We start from the raw sequence: 13108 nt of genomic DNA on the forward strand, positions 1-13108 counted from the left end.
TGGCTCAGTCGGTTAAGCGTTTGACTCTTGATTTTGGCTCATGATTTCGAGGTTCGTGAGCTCAAGCCCTGCATCAGGCTCTGCACTGACAGTGCAGGTGCGGAGGAGCCTGCTTGGGATTCTCTGTCTCCTCTCTCTCTGCCCCTGTCCCGCTCATGCGCTCTCGCTCTCTCTCTCTCTCTCTCTCTCTCTCTCTCTCAAAATTAAATAAACTTAAAAAAATCCTTAAAAAAATTTTTTTAAAGTAGTCCAAAGTGAGTACAGTACCTGCTCTTGTGTCTAAATATTTTAAATGTCTCTTCCTGCCAACTCCTGGTGCAGCCTCTTCTGCTGTTTGGTTTACTCTTTAAGCTGGGAATAAACCCAGCGGGGATTCCTTAACCAGACTTCATGAGGGACACTGAAAGATCAGAGCAGGGCTGACTGGACCTCCTGCTTCTTGTACTTATGGTGCATCGGTCCATATAGTTGTTCTCTCCACTGTCCAAATTCAGATCAGCCTCTCTCCTCACACTTGAGGCCTCAGGTCCTGACAGCACCATCCTGATGGGCCAGTGCCTGGAACGGCTCACAGGTTAGACCTCTCCTTAGTATTACTGTGCTTGCTTATTGCTCTGTCTCGTTTCCTCTTCTGATTTGTCTCCATCATCTCTCTTTCCCACCTGCAGAATTACCTCCGAGTTGCATTCCAGGAGGTCAACAGTGGCTGCACGGGAAAGACCCTCCTCGTGAGACCTTACGTTACCACCGAGGATGTGTGCCAGCTCTGTGCTGAGAAGTTTAAGGTGGGGGACCCTGAGGAGTACAGCCTCTTCCTCTTTGTTGACGAAACATGGCAGCAGCTGGCAGAGGACACTTACCCTCAAAAAATCAAGGCTGAGCTGCACAGCCGGCCACAACCCCACATCTTCCACTTTGTCTACAAGCGCATCAAGAATGATCCTTACGGTGTCATTTTCCAGAATGGGGAAGAAGATCTTACCACCTCATAGAAGACGTGAGACTTCCCAGTGGTGCATCCAAAGGGGGGTTTAGGAACCTTGCCTTCTGGCTTCCACGTGCTTGTGCTTGAAAAGCAGTCACCTCCTTGGGGACCCCTTGGTTCAGTGACTAAGCCATCCACAGGCTGACTTGGGCAAAGGCATCTTCAGCCACATTGCCCAAGCAAGGTAGCTGAGGTTCATGAAACGGTAGGATTCTCCTTCAGATATGGGAGAATTTCATTTGATAGTTTAGGTGTCCTGAGACTGTTTGTTTGCTACCTACCCCCAGCCAGGTTCTAGGTTGGCTCACATGTACGTATATGTCCTGAATAAACATTTAGGGTATAAGCTCTTCTCTTGAATTCGACAGCAGGTATTTGACAAGACTGTCCGATGCAGTGCGTCAGGTGCTTCTCCGTTCTGTGGATGGCTCCATCCTTTCCTTTTCTCTCTTTTGTTCTCTCTTTCTCCCTTTCTCTCTCTCTCCCTTTGTTTCTTTCTTTCAAAGAGCCTTTGTGTTTTTATATATTTCATAGAAATTTTTATAGCAGTTGCAGGTAAACTGTCAGGATTGGTTTTTAAAATATTTTTGTAACTTTAAAATATTCTATAATTATGCATGTGATTTTAACGTTTAATATTTTCAAAAAGAAATCTCTTGCTGGATTTGAGAGTATCTCACTTTTAAAATGTCTCTCTTCTATAACTGGATGTTTCGGCAACTTTTGTGGGGAAAGACTGCTGGAATTCTTAAAGTGATGCATTATTGACACTGGCCACAGAATGCCTTGGAAATCTGATGTACTGTTGTTACCTTGTTCATGCTTAGTGGTATTGTGCTCTTTTGTGTTTTAACCAAGTGATGCTGAGGATCAGGAGAGAAATGAATGTAGAGAGAGGTCGAGAGAGAAAAACAGACTCTGACAAAGGACTAAGGAATGTAGTCTGCTGGTTCAGACTCCTTGAAGGAAGTGGTAAAAGGGAATGGAAGGATCCACTTACGCTGAAAATACTGTAAATACACAGTGACATTAGGCAAAAATATATCCAATGTTATTTGCTTTTGGAAATAATTTTGGAAACCCCCATGAGGAGAAAAAAAATAAGGATAATACTACCCCCTTTCCACATAAATCAAAACTAAGAGCATCAAATTATTTGCGGGCAGAAACCATGTATGTGTAATGTGACTTTCGTTGAGTTAAATAAGATGCTGTTTGGAAAAGAGTTTGCAATGCCACCAAAAAGCCCTTCTGTGTTATAAGAATGTATGGTGAAGTTAACTTCATGTTTTATGAAACCTGTTTTGGGGGTGCACAAAGTATGAGGGTCTTGTATCCATGTGACACAGGTAGTTACCAGAACATGTGATTGTACTGTGTAGAGATGCGTAGTCATCTAATTTGGTTGGCTTTGTACCTTGTACCTTTTTTTAGCTTTTGCTGTCCATCTAGAACCCTCATCACATACTGTGTTGTACTTCCTTTTGTAAATGATTTTTTAAATGGAATTTTGCACATAATACATTGTAATACTGTATGATAATCATGTGTGAAGAGTTTTGAAATATCGAGTTGTCCTTTTTTTATTCAAGGAGCAGAGTACAATTATGCACCACACCACGTTATGCAAATCTGAAATGCACACCAGTGTTTGTGGTTAGATAATCCATGGAGAGGAAATGGCAAAGTTGGCATTTTTTTATTCAAGGTTTTTATTCAAAGTTGGCCTTTTTTTATTCAAGGAGCAGAGTACAATTATGCACCACACCACGTTATGCAAATCTGAAATGCACACCAGTGTTTGTGGTTAGATAATCCATGGAGAGGAAATGGCAAAGTTGGCATTTTTTCAGAAGACCGTATACACATATACTCCTTCCAGGAGTAGAAGGAAAAGATAGTGTTCCAATCTGAAAGGATTTCCAGTGTTATCTAGGACAGAACACGACTTTGTTGGACATAGAGAAAAATCACTGTTAATCAGAAGGGCCCTGAAGACACCTCCTACCATTCTACCTCTGAAGTGCCCTGTCCGAAAGTTGAACACTCTTTCAAAACCAACAGGGCAGGCACTCTTTTTTGCGTCCATATTCCTGGTGCTTGGAGCTGTGCCTGGCAGATAGCAAGTCCTTGACCAGTCCTTGTTGACTGAATGAACTTTCTAACCCATCAGTAAGATGGATACTTAAGGATCAGAACTACAGCTAGATGAGCTGCCTGCTTTTTATATTCACAATGAACTAAACATGGGGCCAGTTCAATCCATATAGCCCTCCTCCTCACCCTCCAGATTCAGGTCATCGTCTTCCTTGTCCTTAGAAGTCAGTACACAGTGATTTAAAGCAAGCCCTAACGTCTGAATGGGAGGCAGCCTTCAGTGAGATGAGAGAGAGATCAAAACAGGAAAATTTCCGTGTGAGCAGAAGAAAACATCACAAGACAGCCCCTGGTTTTGTCATTGGGCAATGTTTCCCTGCTAAAATTACAACATAACATGTGTCTTGACTTTTTTCCCCCCACGCAGACATTCTCACTTCTCAAATTGCCAGGAAACAGATTTTGGCGAAGTTTGGAAGGAATAAGGGGAGAGTAAAAATATACATGATGGGTGGAGGGAGAAGATAATGTATTTCCAAATCTAAAATTATGTTATAAAAGTTGAATGCCGGCCAGAGGAAAAGATTTCTTTTTTTTTTTTTTTTAATGTAGGCACTGCCAAATATTCCCCCCTCAGGGACACAGAATAGAAATAGAAACTTAATAAAGTAGTTCAGTATCATGTGGAAGTTACAACTTTAGATGTATAAGAAAACAAAAGGCAGGAACCCTAACCATGAATGCGTTCATTCATAAATGTGGCTTTGCCTCCATTGGGCATCTCTTACCTTCATCTTCTTAAAGAGACTAGAAATGAGAGCATCCTGGTTGTTAACAGCACTGCCTGGTTACCCCTCAAAAGTCAGAGAGAAATGGCACAGTACATGGGCCATGGTTATTTTAATCACCTGGCCATATCTGATAGTAAACTCCCAAAAATCATTTTTCAGACCATGTTTGTGATGGTGAATTTCAAACCAAAAGTGTTATTGGTTATTTAGTTAACCCAAATCAAGTTGGAGATGTGAAAAATTTATATAACATTGCAGATTCATAAGCAGACAAGAAGGAAAAATGGAAGAGGTAGTGGGAGGGAGGAGGCCAATATCTGGTAGTTGTGTCAGAGAACAGGATTTATTTGAAAAAGATCTATTTGTCTCAAAGGATGGGTGGCTGATGGCCCAAACTTTTCCCACACAAACACCAGCTTTTCCAGGAAGATGGACACAAGAAGTTTTAAAATGATTCAGAAAGATCTGTTAGAGATTTAATGGAGCGGTACCCGAGGTCTGCCCTCAAACCCCCAACCCAGCAGGAAAATCAGGTTTGATAGAAGTGAGGCAGTTGAGCAGGGAATGGGGGCCACTTCTTGTCTGGATTGTAAGAAACTCTTCCACAATGGAATATGCCCGAATTCTGAAACACTCCACATAACAGACCTTTATAATTGCATTACAGAAATGAATCTGAGAATTTCCCTTGACCAAACACAGCCCCCCTCTCTCTCTCGCCAGTCTGGAGGGGAAGGAGTCCAGAGCCCACAGCCCAGGGTGGTCGAGCCTGAGCCAGACTCTACTCAGGGCTACGGTTTTCCTCAGGGGTGTGCAATAGAGATGAGGAGGGCCTATACCTCTGTAATCAGCTCCCTGGGAAGCTTCACCTCCCACAAGTGAAGGCAATTCCTCTCATTTAGCTCTGTTCCTCTCCTTTCCTCCCACCGCCCCCACCACGGCTCTGGAAGGCGGGGCTTCTCTCCAGTAGGTTTCAATGAGGGCCATTTACAAGGCTCTTTGCCAACAGGCAGGCTCTGACTGGGCATGTCCTTTCCTCAGCTCCTTCCCTACTTCCTACCAGAGACTCAGAGTGTGAATGAGGCCCCAGTGCAAACTCTGTCCTCCCACCCCATCTGTCACCGGGACTCAGGGTCCACTGGTCCTATTTGGATCAGGTTTCCAGCTTTGGCTGCTTCTTCAAATCACCTGCAGGCCTTTAAAACTCTTAATGCCCTGGCTTCCCAGACCATGAGTCTCTGCAGATGGGGCCCAGACAGCCATTCTCACTAAAACTTCCAAGGTGAGTGTACTGTGAAGTTGGGCCTGATAAACACCAGTTTAGGTCAAGACGCAGGTCTGAAGATACAAACACACCCAGGAGAATGAAGACCTTAACCAAGTGCAGGTTCTCGATCTTCTTCGGCCGGCAGAAGACCATGGAACAGGGTACTTCTAGTATGGCATCATCCTATAGAAATATGAAGCAAACCACATAGGTAATGTTAAATTTTCTAGTAGCCACATAAAAAAAAGGAAAAAGAAATAGGTAAAATTAATAGTAATATATTACCATACTCCTAATTTATTTAAGTAACAGATTTGTGATATATTTTAGCTCATGATATCCCAAGTATCATACCTCAACAATTAACTTCAATATTAAAGATGTGTTTTATTTTTACACTGTCTTCAAAATCTTGTGTGTCTTTTGCACTCATTCCACAGTTCACAGTTCATTTCACAAATGTTCAAAAGCTACACGTGGCTAGTGTCTACCCTGTTGGACAGTGCAGTCCTAGCATATTAACTGAGAATAAGTTAGAAAGCTAAAAATGACTATATGTGTATATAAAATTTAAAAAGCATCCACCACTTACATCCATTAAAAACCACATATACACACTGTCAAACACATACTTCTCACTGGCCGTGGTCATAACAGCATTTTGGCTCACAAGAGTGCCACTGGGCCTGCAGGAATTTATCCGCGCAAAGTCAGAACAGTGTCCAGCACCCCACGAGCATATTAAATATTAGTTGCTATTATCATTAGATAAGCAACTTCTTCGAAATTTTTCCACTACTGTTTATTCATACTTATCTGCTTCTGTTATTACCCACTGGCAAGTTTCTTATGAAATAGAAGAAAGGCAGTAACAGGTATTGAAGGTTTAAGCAAATATACTGGGGTGGGATGCCCAGTGTGGGAGGATTAAAACTAGAGTGAATGCCATCCTGTAACTTTGTCTTTGCTGATGAGCGTGGTGGTGGTGGCCGTGTGTGTGTGTGTGTCTGTGTATGAATTGGCAGGATTTTCTCAGTGTTCCCTACAGGCCAAGAGTATCGACAGGGCCCATAGCCAGTAGGGACTTTTGCCAAGAAGGGAGAAGGGGAGGAAGGGAGGTTGCAAGGACAAGTTTTGTCCGCTCCCCAGTCATGGTCTGAGTGAGATCCTGAGAGGAACCATCTCTGCAACCATGGAGTCTGCTGTAAACCTTCCCAGAAAGAAATTATTACTTAAGTAGAAGTGTAACTCTGGTCAGCAATTGTTTCAACAGCTTTTCCACTTTTTATTGTGTTTATTATATTCCCTTGTATATTTAGATATATTTATAGAAGCATGCATAATTATTTAACAGGATTGCGCTGAAAAGCATGATGCTTTACCCAAAAGAAAAAGGTGTTTGATGTGATCTTCTTTATCTCTGCTGGCCACAATTCTAATGTCTTGCCAGTTTTACAGATTATGAGAAAATGGACTCATTTATCAGATTGCGCTCTGAGTTAATTTTATCTTCCTCACTTGCTTTCACCTTTGCGGTCAGTAGACATGCATCTACCCTGAACAGAAAGATGAAAACCTGCCAAAAGCAATAAAGTGACAAAGACTCTTTAACCAATCAAAAGTAAATATATATGTGAACTTGCTAGGACATTGGAAAGGTTGGTTTTTTACCAGCATGATACCTGGCAAACTGCAAAATCTCATTACACAGATAGTTGGACATTCGGCTACAAAATACAGTCCCCGGGCCAAGAGTTGCATCTCCTTGGTGTGAATCTTGAGCCCCTCCCAGACCTGCTGAATCAGAGCCTGCGTTTTGGCAGAATCTGCAGGTTATTTGTTGCACTTTGATTGAGAAGTATCAGTTTCAGACATACATGGGGTAATGGCATTTGTGCAGCCAACACAGTTACACAAGTGTAGGTGTGCTGCTGTTATAAGACTGGAGAAAGGAGAAGAAAATGGCTGTGAGGCTTACTTAAAAAAAGGAGGGTGGATAACCTTACTTAAAACCACCTGCATTATCACAGAAGGTTTAAAATACAGGTATTGGGAAATAAGGATTTACCTCAAGTTTTTATGTTATGTTCTTGCTTCTGCAGGAAAGAGAGGAGACCTGAAGGGTATGGGGAAAGCCTGGAAATGAGGTGGGTTTTGCTCGTTTTGTTGGGTGTTGTCTTCTTTTACCTCTTACTGTGTGAGAGTGAACAAAAACTGGAAAGGTTTCTTTCTGTCTGGGCCAGCTGCTCACAGACGTGTGTGTTTGTGTGTGTGTGTGTGTGTGTGTGCACACAGACATCATCATGTAGTCTGGAGAATTAATTAGTCACACTGCACATGATGTAGGAAGTTCATGAGCTTTTTTATTATCTGAAAGGACAGACAACATTCTTTTAAAGACATTTTCTTCCCTGAGGATGCATTCATCAGAGGGCCATTTTACTCATCAATTTTGAAAAACGTGGAAGATACATTTAAGTGTTTTTGGTGACCAAGGAGTGAATTGTTCAAAATGGAAGAGAGTGGGCTCCCTTGGCCTTGCCAGCTGATTGCTGAGGGAAAGGATCAGAAGAATTGAAGGTGAAATATTTGAGGTGAAATGTCATCCTAGGAATTCTCCTTACCATTCTACAGAGTTAAATATCCTATTTCCTATAGCCTGTGTGCCCGCCACCTTTTTTTGCTTAGTTTTTTCACTTACCTCTTTGTCTTCTTGAAGCACACCATTAGGAAGAATTAAAGGTGAAATATTTGAGGCCTTACATATTCTTCTGACTTTTCTATCCTTACTGGTGCTTGATAGTTTGGCTGGATAGAGAATTCTATGTTAGAAATGGTCTCTTAGAATTTTGCAGGTTAGAAATCATTTTCCTTCATTTGACTTCTGGCTTTCAGAGATGCCGTTGAGAAGTCTGATACCATTTGATTTCTAATCCTTGCTTCTATCAACATATACCTTGTGTGTATCTTATATAGTTGACATAATGGCCCCCAAAGAATCGTATTTCACTTTATCTATAACATTGGATAATCTCTTTCCACTTTGACCAAGGGCCCAGCCATATGACCTACCTTGGTCAAAAACACGAGGCAAGTAAATGTTTGAAAAGTGCATTGGGCTAGCCCTGTCTTGCTGCTGAGAGTCCTCTCATCACCCTTGTGAACAAATACAGACTGGTTTTCTGGAAGACAAGAGATCACCATTCCAGGAAGTCTCAGACATGTGAGTGAGGCGGTCTAAGGCCATGCATCCAGTTCAGACCTGAACAATTACCCAACCAACCCACAAATTATTTTTAAGTCACTAAGTTTGAGTGGTTCGCTAATTAGCGAAAGTGAACTAATACACCTTCCTTACATTTCCCAGATCTTTTTAGAAACTTTTAGAATTGTATCTTTATCCATACTGTTTGGAATTGTCAGTGATGTACCTTGCTGTGGGTTTTTTTAAATCAATTGGAAGAGACTCCATGGTCTCTTTCACTCTGGAAATTCATATTTTTAAATTCTGAAGACATTTCTTATATTTTTAAAATGACCATTTCTTCCTCTCCATTTTCTTTTTCACTTTCTTGAATTCCTATTATTTGGATATTGGACCTATTAGATTGAGCTGCCTCTCTCTCTCTCTCTCTCTCTCTCTCTCTCTCTTTTTCTTTACCTTTGATCCTTACTTTCTGTTTGTCTATATTTCTTACACTTGGGGGCATTGCTTCAATTATTGATTTTTTATTTATAATAACATATTTGCAATTTCCCAGAATTTTTTTTTGTCTCGGGATGTAATTTTTATAACAATTTGTTCTTTCTTTCTGTGGATGCAGTATCTTCTTACCTCTCTGTGGATATTATAAGATGATCTGGTTTAGTGTTTTTCTGTTCATCCAGTTCTATTTTTGTTTGATTGTTTTGATCTCTGTCTTTTGGGTTAGAGGCTCTCTTCAAATGCTCAGTGACTTTTAGCTATTCATAATTAAATATAAAGCACCACAAAGCTTGTTGGAAATCATGTATATGGGGCAGAGTTTGTGAATTGGTGGCCTAGAGTACCTATGTGGCAGTCTGTTCCTTTTGTCAGAGGACTGAGAAAACGTGAATATCTTTGGGACTTTTCTCCTGGGTCAGGCAGTTTCCCCACAAAAAAAATTCCCTAATGTCCGACTGGGGTCAATTTAGCTCCCAGCATTTGGAGGGAAAAGCAGGCAAAGGGTTTGTCATTATTCAGGATGCCAGCTTTCAAATAATCCTCACTGTCAGTAGGATGTCTTACCCTCACCCTTCATGATTGTGTTCTGAACTCAGGCACACAACTTCTTGTGCCTCTCCAGGGAGTAAGGGTCTCATATTCTCCCTTTCTCATACCTGACTTGTCTATTTCCCCAAGCTTCCCCAGATTCTGCCCCATGAATTAATTGCCTTGCCTCTTGGCCTTTCCTCCTGCAGTCACTGACCTTTTGGCTTTATTCTATCTGCTAAATTAGTTTATTAGCATCAATAATTTTGTTGCCAGTTCTCGCTGGCTATTGTCTCTTCCTTCATTCTCTTTGTTCTTATGGATGTATACCTTGAAAAAAAATTTTTTTTAATTCTTCTTTTAGTGAGGTATTGGTAAGGAGTAGATGTATGCAGTGTCCCTTGCTTAAATGGAACCCTGCAGTCACCTCTTAGTATGAACGGTGAGCGCACCCGTAAAACTTGCTTAGCAAAACCGAACATAATTACACTGATGGTCAGAGTCAATGCATCTACCCTGCTCAGTTATTATTTTATAAAAAATAAATTTGTTATCTGAAGGCAACCACCCACCCAAGTTCCTTTATTGTCAAGCACATTGCCTAGGATTTGTCAAAATATATATATGCACTGTGCTTTTTGTCCTTTTCACATGATCTGAAGGAAAAGAAACAGAACAACAACAGATGAAACACCAAGCCGTTTGCTTGTTTAAATGTGGAATTCTGCCATGGTGGATGTGAACCTGGGTCAGCACTGTTTACAGAAGAGCACATGGTGTTTTGTTTCAATGAGCAGGAAAATGTTTTGTGATAAAATGTGGTAAAAGCTTGTAGTTTTTTTTTTTTCTAACTAAGCAGTAAAAGGAATTACACAATGTAAAATAATAAATAAAAAGGTCTATGAGTCATCTTTAATGTGGGGAGAAACAGTGTTTTTCCTGCATGTTAAAAATAAAATTGAAACAGAAATCAATAACAGCATGTCCTAGAAGCCCCCCCAAAACTGTAAGACTTGATAGGGTTTAAAGTAGTTCATGCTTTTTATTGAAATGGTGGGGACAATAATGTAAGAACTATTGATTTTATTTTTTTTAAGTCATGTTTATTAAGATATAACTTACAGACAGTAAATTTTCACTCTCTTTAGTGTATGTTCTATGAATTTTGACAGAAACACTCAGTAATGATCAATCCCATGAAACTCTCCCATAATTCCCTTCTGCTCCCCCAACCCCAGCCCCTGGCAACCACTGATCTGTTTTCTGTTTCTATAATTCTGCCTTTTCCAGAATGTCACATAAATGGAATCACACAGCACACAGAATTTTGACTCTGGCTTCAACAATTGTATACAGGTTTTTTTGTGAATATAAGTTTTCGTCTCTCTGGGATAAATACCCAGGAGTGCAATTGCCAGGTTAAATGGTAGTTGCATATTCAGGTTTTAAAGAAATCACCAAACTGTTTTCCAGAGAGGCTGCACCATTTTACATTCCCACTGGCTATGTGGGAGTGATCCAGCTTTGATTTTTTTGGTGTTTGTTGTAAATTTCATCATTTAAACTGCTGAAATGCATTAGGACATGCGCTACAGAGATTCACTAGGTTTAAAATGTATGTGCCGTTAAGAATGTTTTATTTCTGGGGGCACCTGGGTGGCTCAGTTGGTTAAGTGTCTGACTTCAGCTCAGGTCATGATCTCACAGTCCGTGAGTTCAAGCCCCATGTTGGGCTCTGTGCTGACAGATCAGAGCCTGGAGCCTGCTTCAAATTCTGTGTCTCCTTCTCTCTCTGCCCCTCTCCTGCTCATGCTCTGTTCTCTGTCTCAAGAATAAATAAAAATATTTAAAAAAAAGAATGTTTTATTTCTGGAAGTGTTATGACTAATGACACTCCAACATAAACTAAGTCAACCACAAAAGGGAAAACAAAAATCATGCTGGCCTACTCTTTTCCCCCAGAAATTAAACACCAGAAAACAATGAAGTAACGATGTTTACAAAGTCTTAAGCTTTAAAGGAAACCTTTAAGTACCCATATTTCTACAGTACTCTGTCATTTCTTTAGTTTCAATGCAGTGTTAAATCACACACACACACACACACACACACACACACACACACACACAAGATGACTAGGTGTTTGGTACACCCTTCCAAGGTTAACTCTGTAAGCTGCAGAAAACTGATAGTAAAGACAATGACTCTAGTCCACAGAAACAGAAGTGCACTATGTGTGTCCAGAAGATGCAGTAGACTACCACTCTGTGGGTATCAACCAGTTTTACATCTTCCTGATTGCCTTGTGCACTTTAAATTCTCCTTTGAAGTGGTTGTAACAACTTACTGTTTTTTTTCATTAATTAGTGAATTAAAATCTTTGTCATGTGCTCATCTTACATTTATTTGAAAATCAAATTTTACCTTTCCTAAAAATGATCCTTTAACAGTCATTTAAAATGGTGCATTAGGTTTTCCTGATAGGAAATTGCCTCTAAAATATGGCCCCGTTTAAATGCCTGGCAGGCAGTAGCTGAGATCATGAGCTCATATTCTGCCCTCCTAGTACATTTATAGAACCTGTGGATATGAGTTTGCATGCTCCAGGAACTATTACATGTGTGTTTACACTCACCTGTATTGTTGAGGTTTTTGGAAACAATGCCTGGAGATAAGCTTGGACCTAGGGAAAGAAACCCTTCTTTTTCTTTTTTTTTTTTTTTTTTTTGAAGTTTATTTCTTTATTTAGAGAGAGAGTGTGAATGGGGTAAGGGCAGAGATAGAGGGAGAGAGAGAATCCCAAGCAGGCTCTGTGCTGTCAGCATGGAGCCTAAAGAATGGTGACATCATGACCTGAGTGGAAACCAAGAGTCTGATACTCAATGGACTGAGCCACCCACATGCCCTGCGAGATCATTCTTATGGGCTTACCTACTTCCTCAGCCATCTGCTCTCCTCCTTCCATGCCTGGCCCACAAGTCTGGGCAGTGGGCTGCTGAGCATCCCTGTGGAGCCTTGGGCTCCAGGGCAGTTAGATGTGAAGACCTAGGAATTCAGACTTATTGAGGAGTGGTATGGGTTAGTTTGACCTCTGCAATATGTCCCTCAAGACCAACTCAGTAATTGCTTAACAAAGGAGAGAGGGGTGAGAACCTCCATAAGTAGGCAGGACATTTCTTAGCCTTTGGACCTGTACTATCCAATATGGTGGCAGCCACTACCTATGAGGCTACTGAGTGCTAGAAATGTAGCTTATGCTACTGAAGAATGAAATGTTTAACTTCGTTTAACTTTAATGTAAATTTAAATTTGAAAACTGATTATTCCTTTAGGTTATTTGAAAACTTAGTATGATTGGCACAGTTTGAGTATGAGAATCTGCTTTTAACCATACATTTTATGTATACATTTGATGAAATCTAAACACAGAACAAGTATTTCCGATTTCAGTTCAGCTCCCAGATTGAAATGTACTGCAAATGTAAAATACACACCAGATTTCAAAGACTTAGTCCAACAACAACAAAAAAGTAAAACATTCCATTAATATTTTTTTTTATTAATTACATGTAAAATGACAATATTTTTTATATGCTGGGTAAAATAACATCTACTATTACAACTCATTTCACCTTTCTCTTTATGTTCCTAAACGTGGTAGTAGAAGATTTGAGATTACACATCACTGGGACAGGCAGCGCTGAATCATGCATGAATTCTCCCATTTGGCTCCA

The 13108-nt window shown here is 40.5% G+C and overlaps 1 protein-coding gene across 11 annotated transcripts in view; it reads left to right on the forward strand.

The window, feature by feature from the left end:
• RIN2 (Ras and Rab interactor 2) overlaps window positions 1–2528 on the forward strand; it is a 224529-nt gene extending 222001 nt beyond the window's left edge. For all 11 annotated transcript variants that reach the window (XM_053890463.1, XM_053890465.1, XM_019462404.2 and 8 more), the window contains one exon: window positions 669–2528. In XM_053890463.1, coding sequence (XP_053746438.1) covers window positions 669–992 — 324 coding nt within the window. In that variant the 3' untranslated portion in view covers window positions 993–2528. The remainder of the gene's footprint in view (window positions 1–668) is intronic.
• Window positions 2529–13108: the final 10580 nt, after the last annotated feature.

This window comes from Panthera pardus, unplaced genomic scaffold, assembly GCF_024362965.1.
Source record: "Panthera pardus isolate Hobbes unplaced genomic scaffold, ASM2436296v1 HiC_scaffold_25, whole genome shotgun sequence".
Lineage (NCBI taxonomy): Eukaryota > Metazoa > Chordata > Mammalia > Carnivora > Felidae > Panthera > Panthera pardus.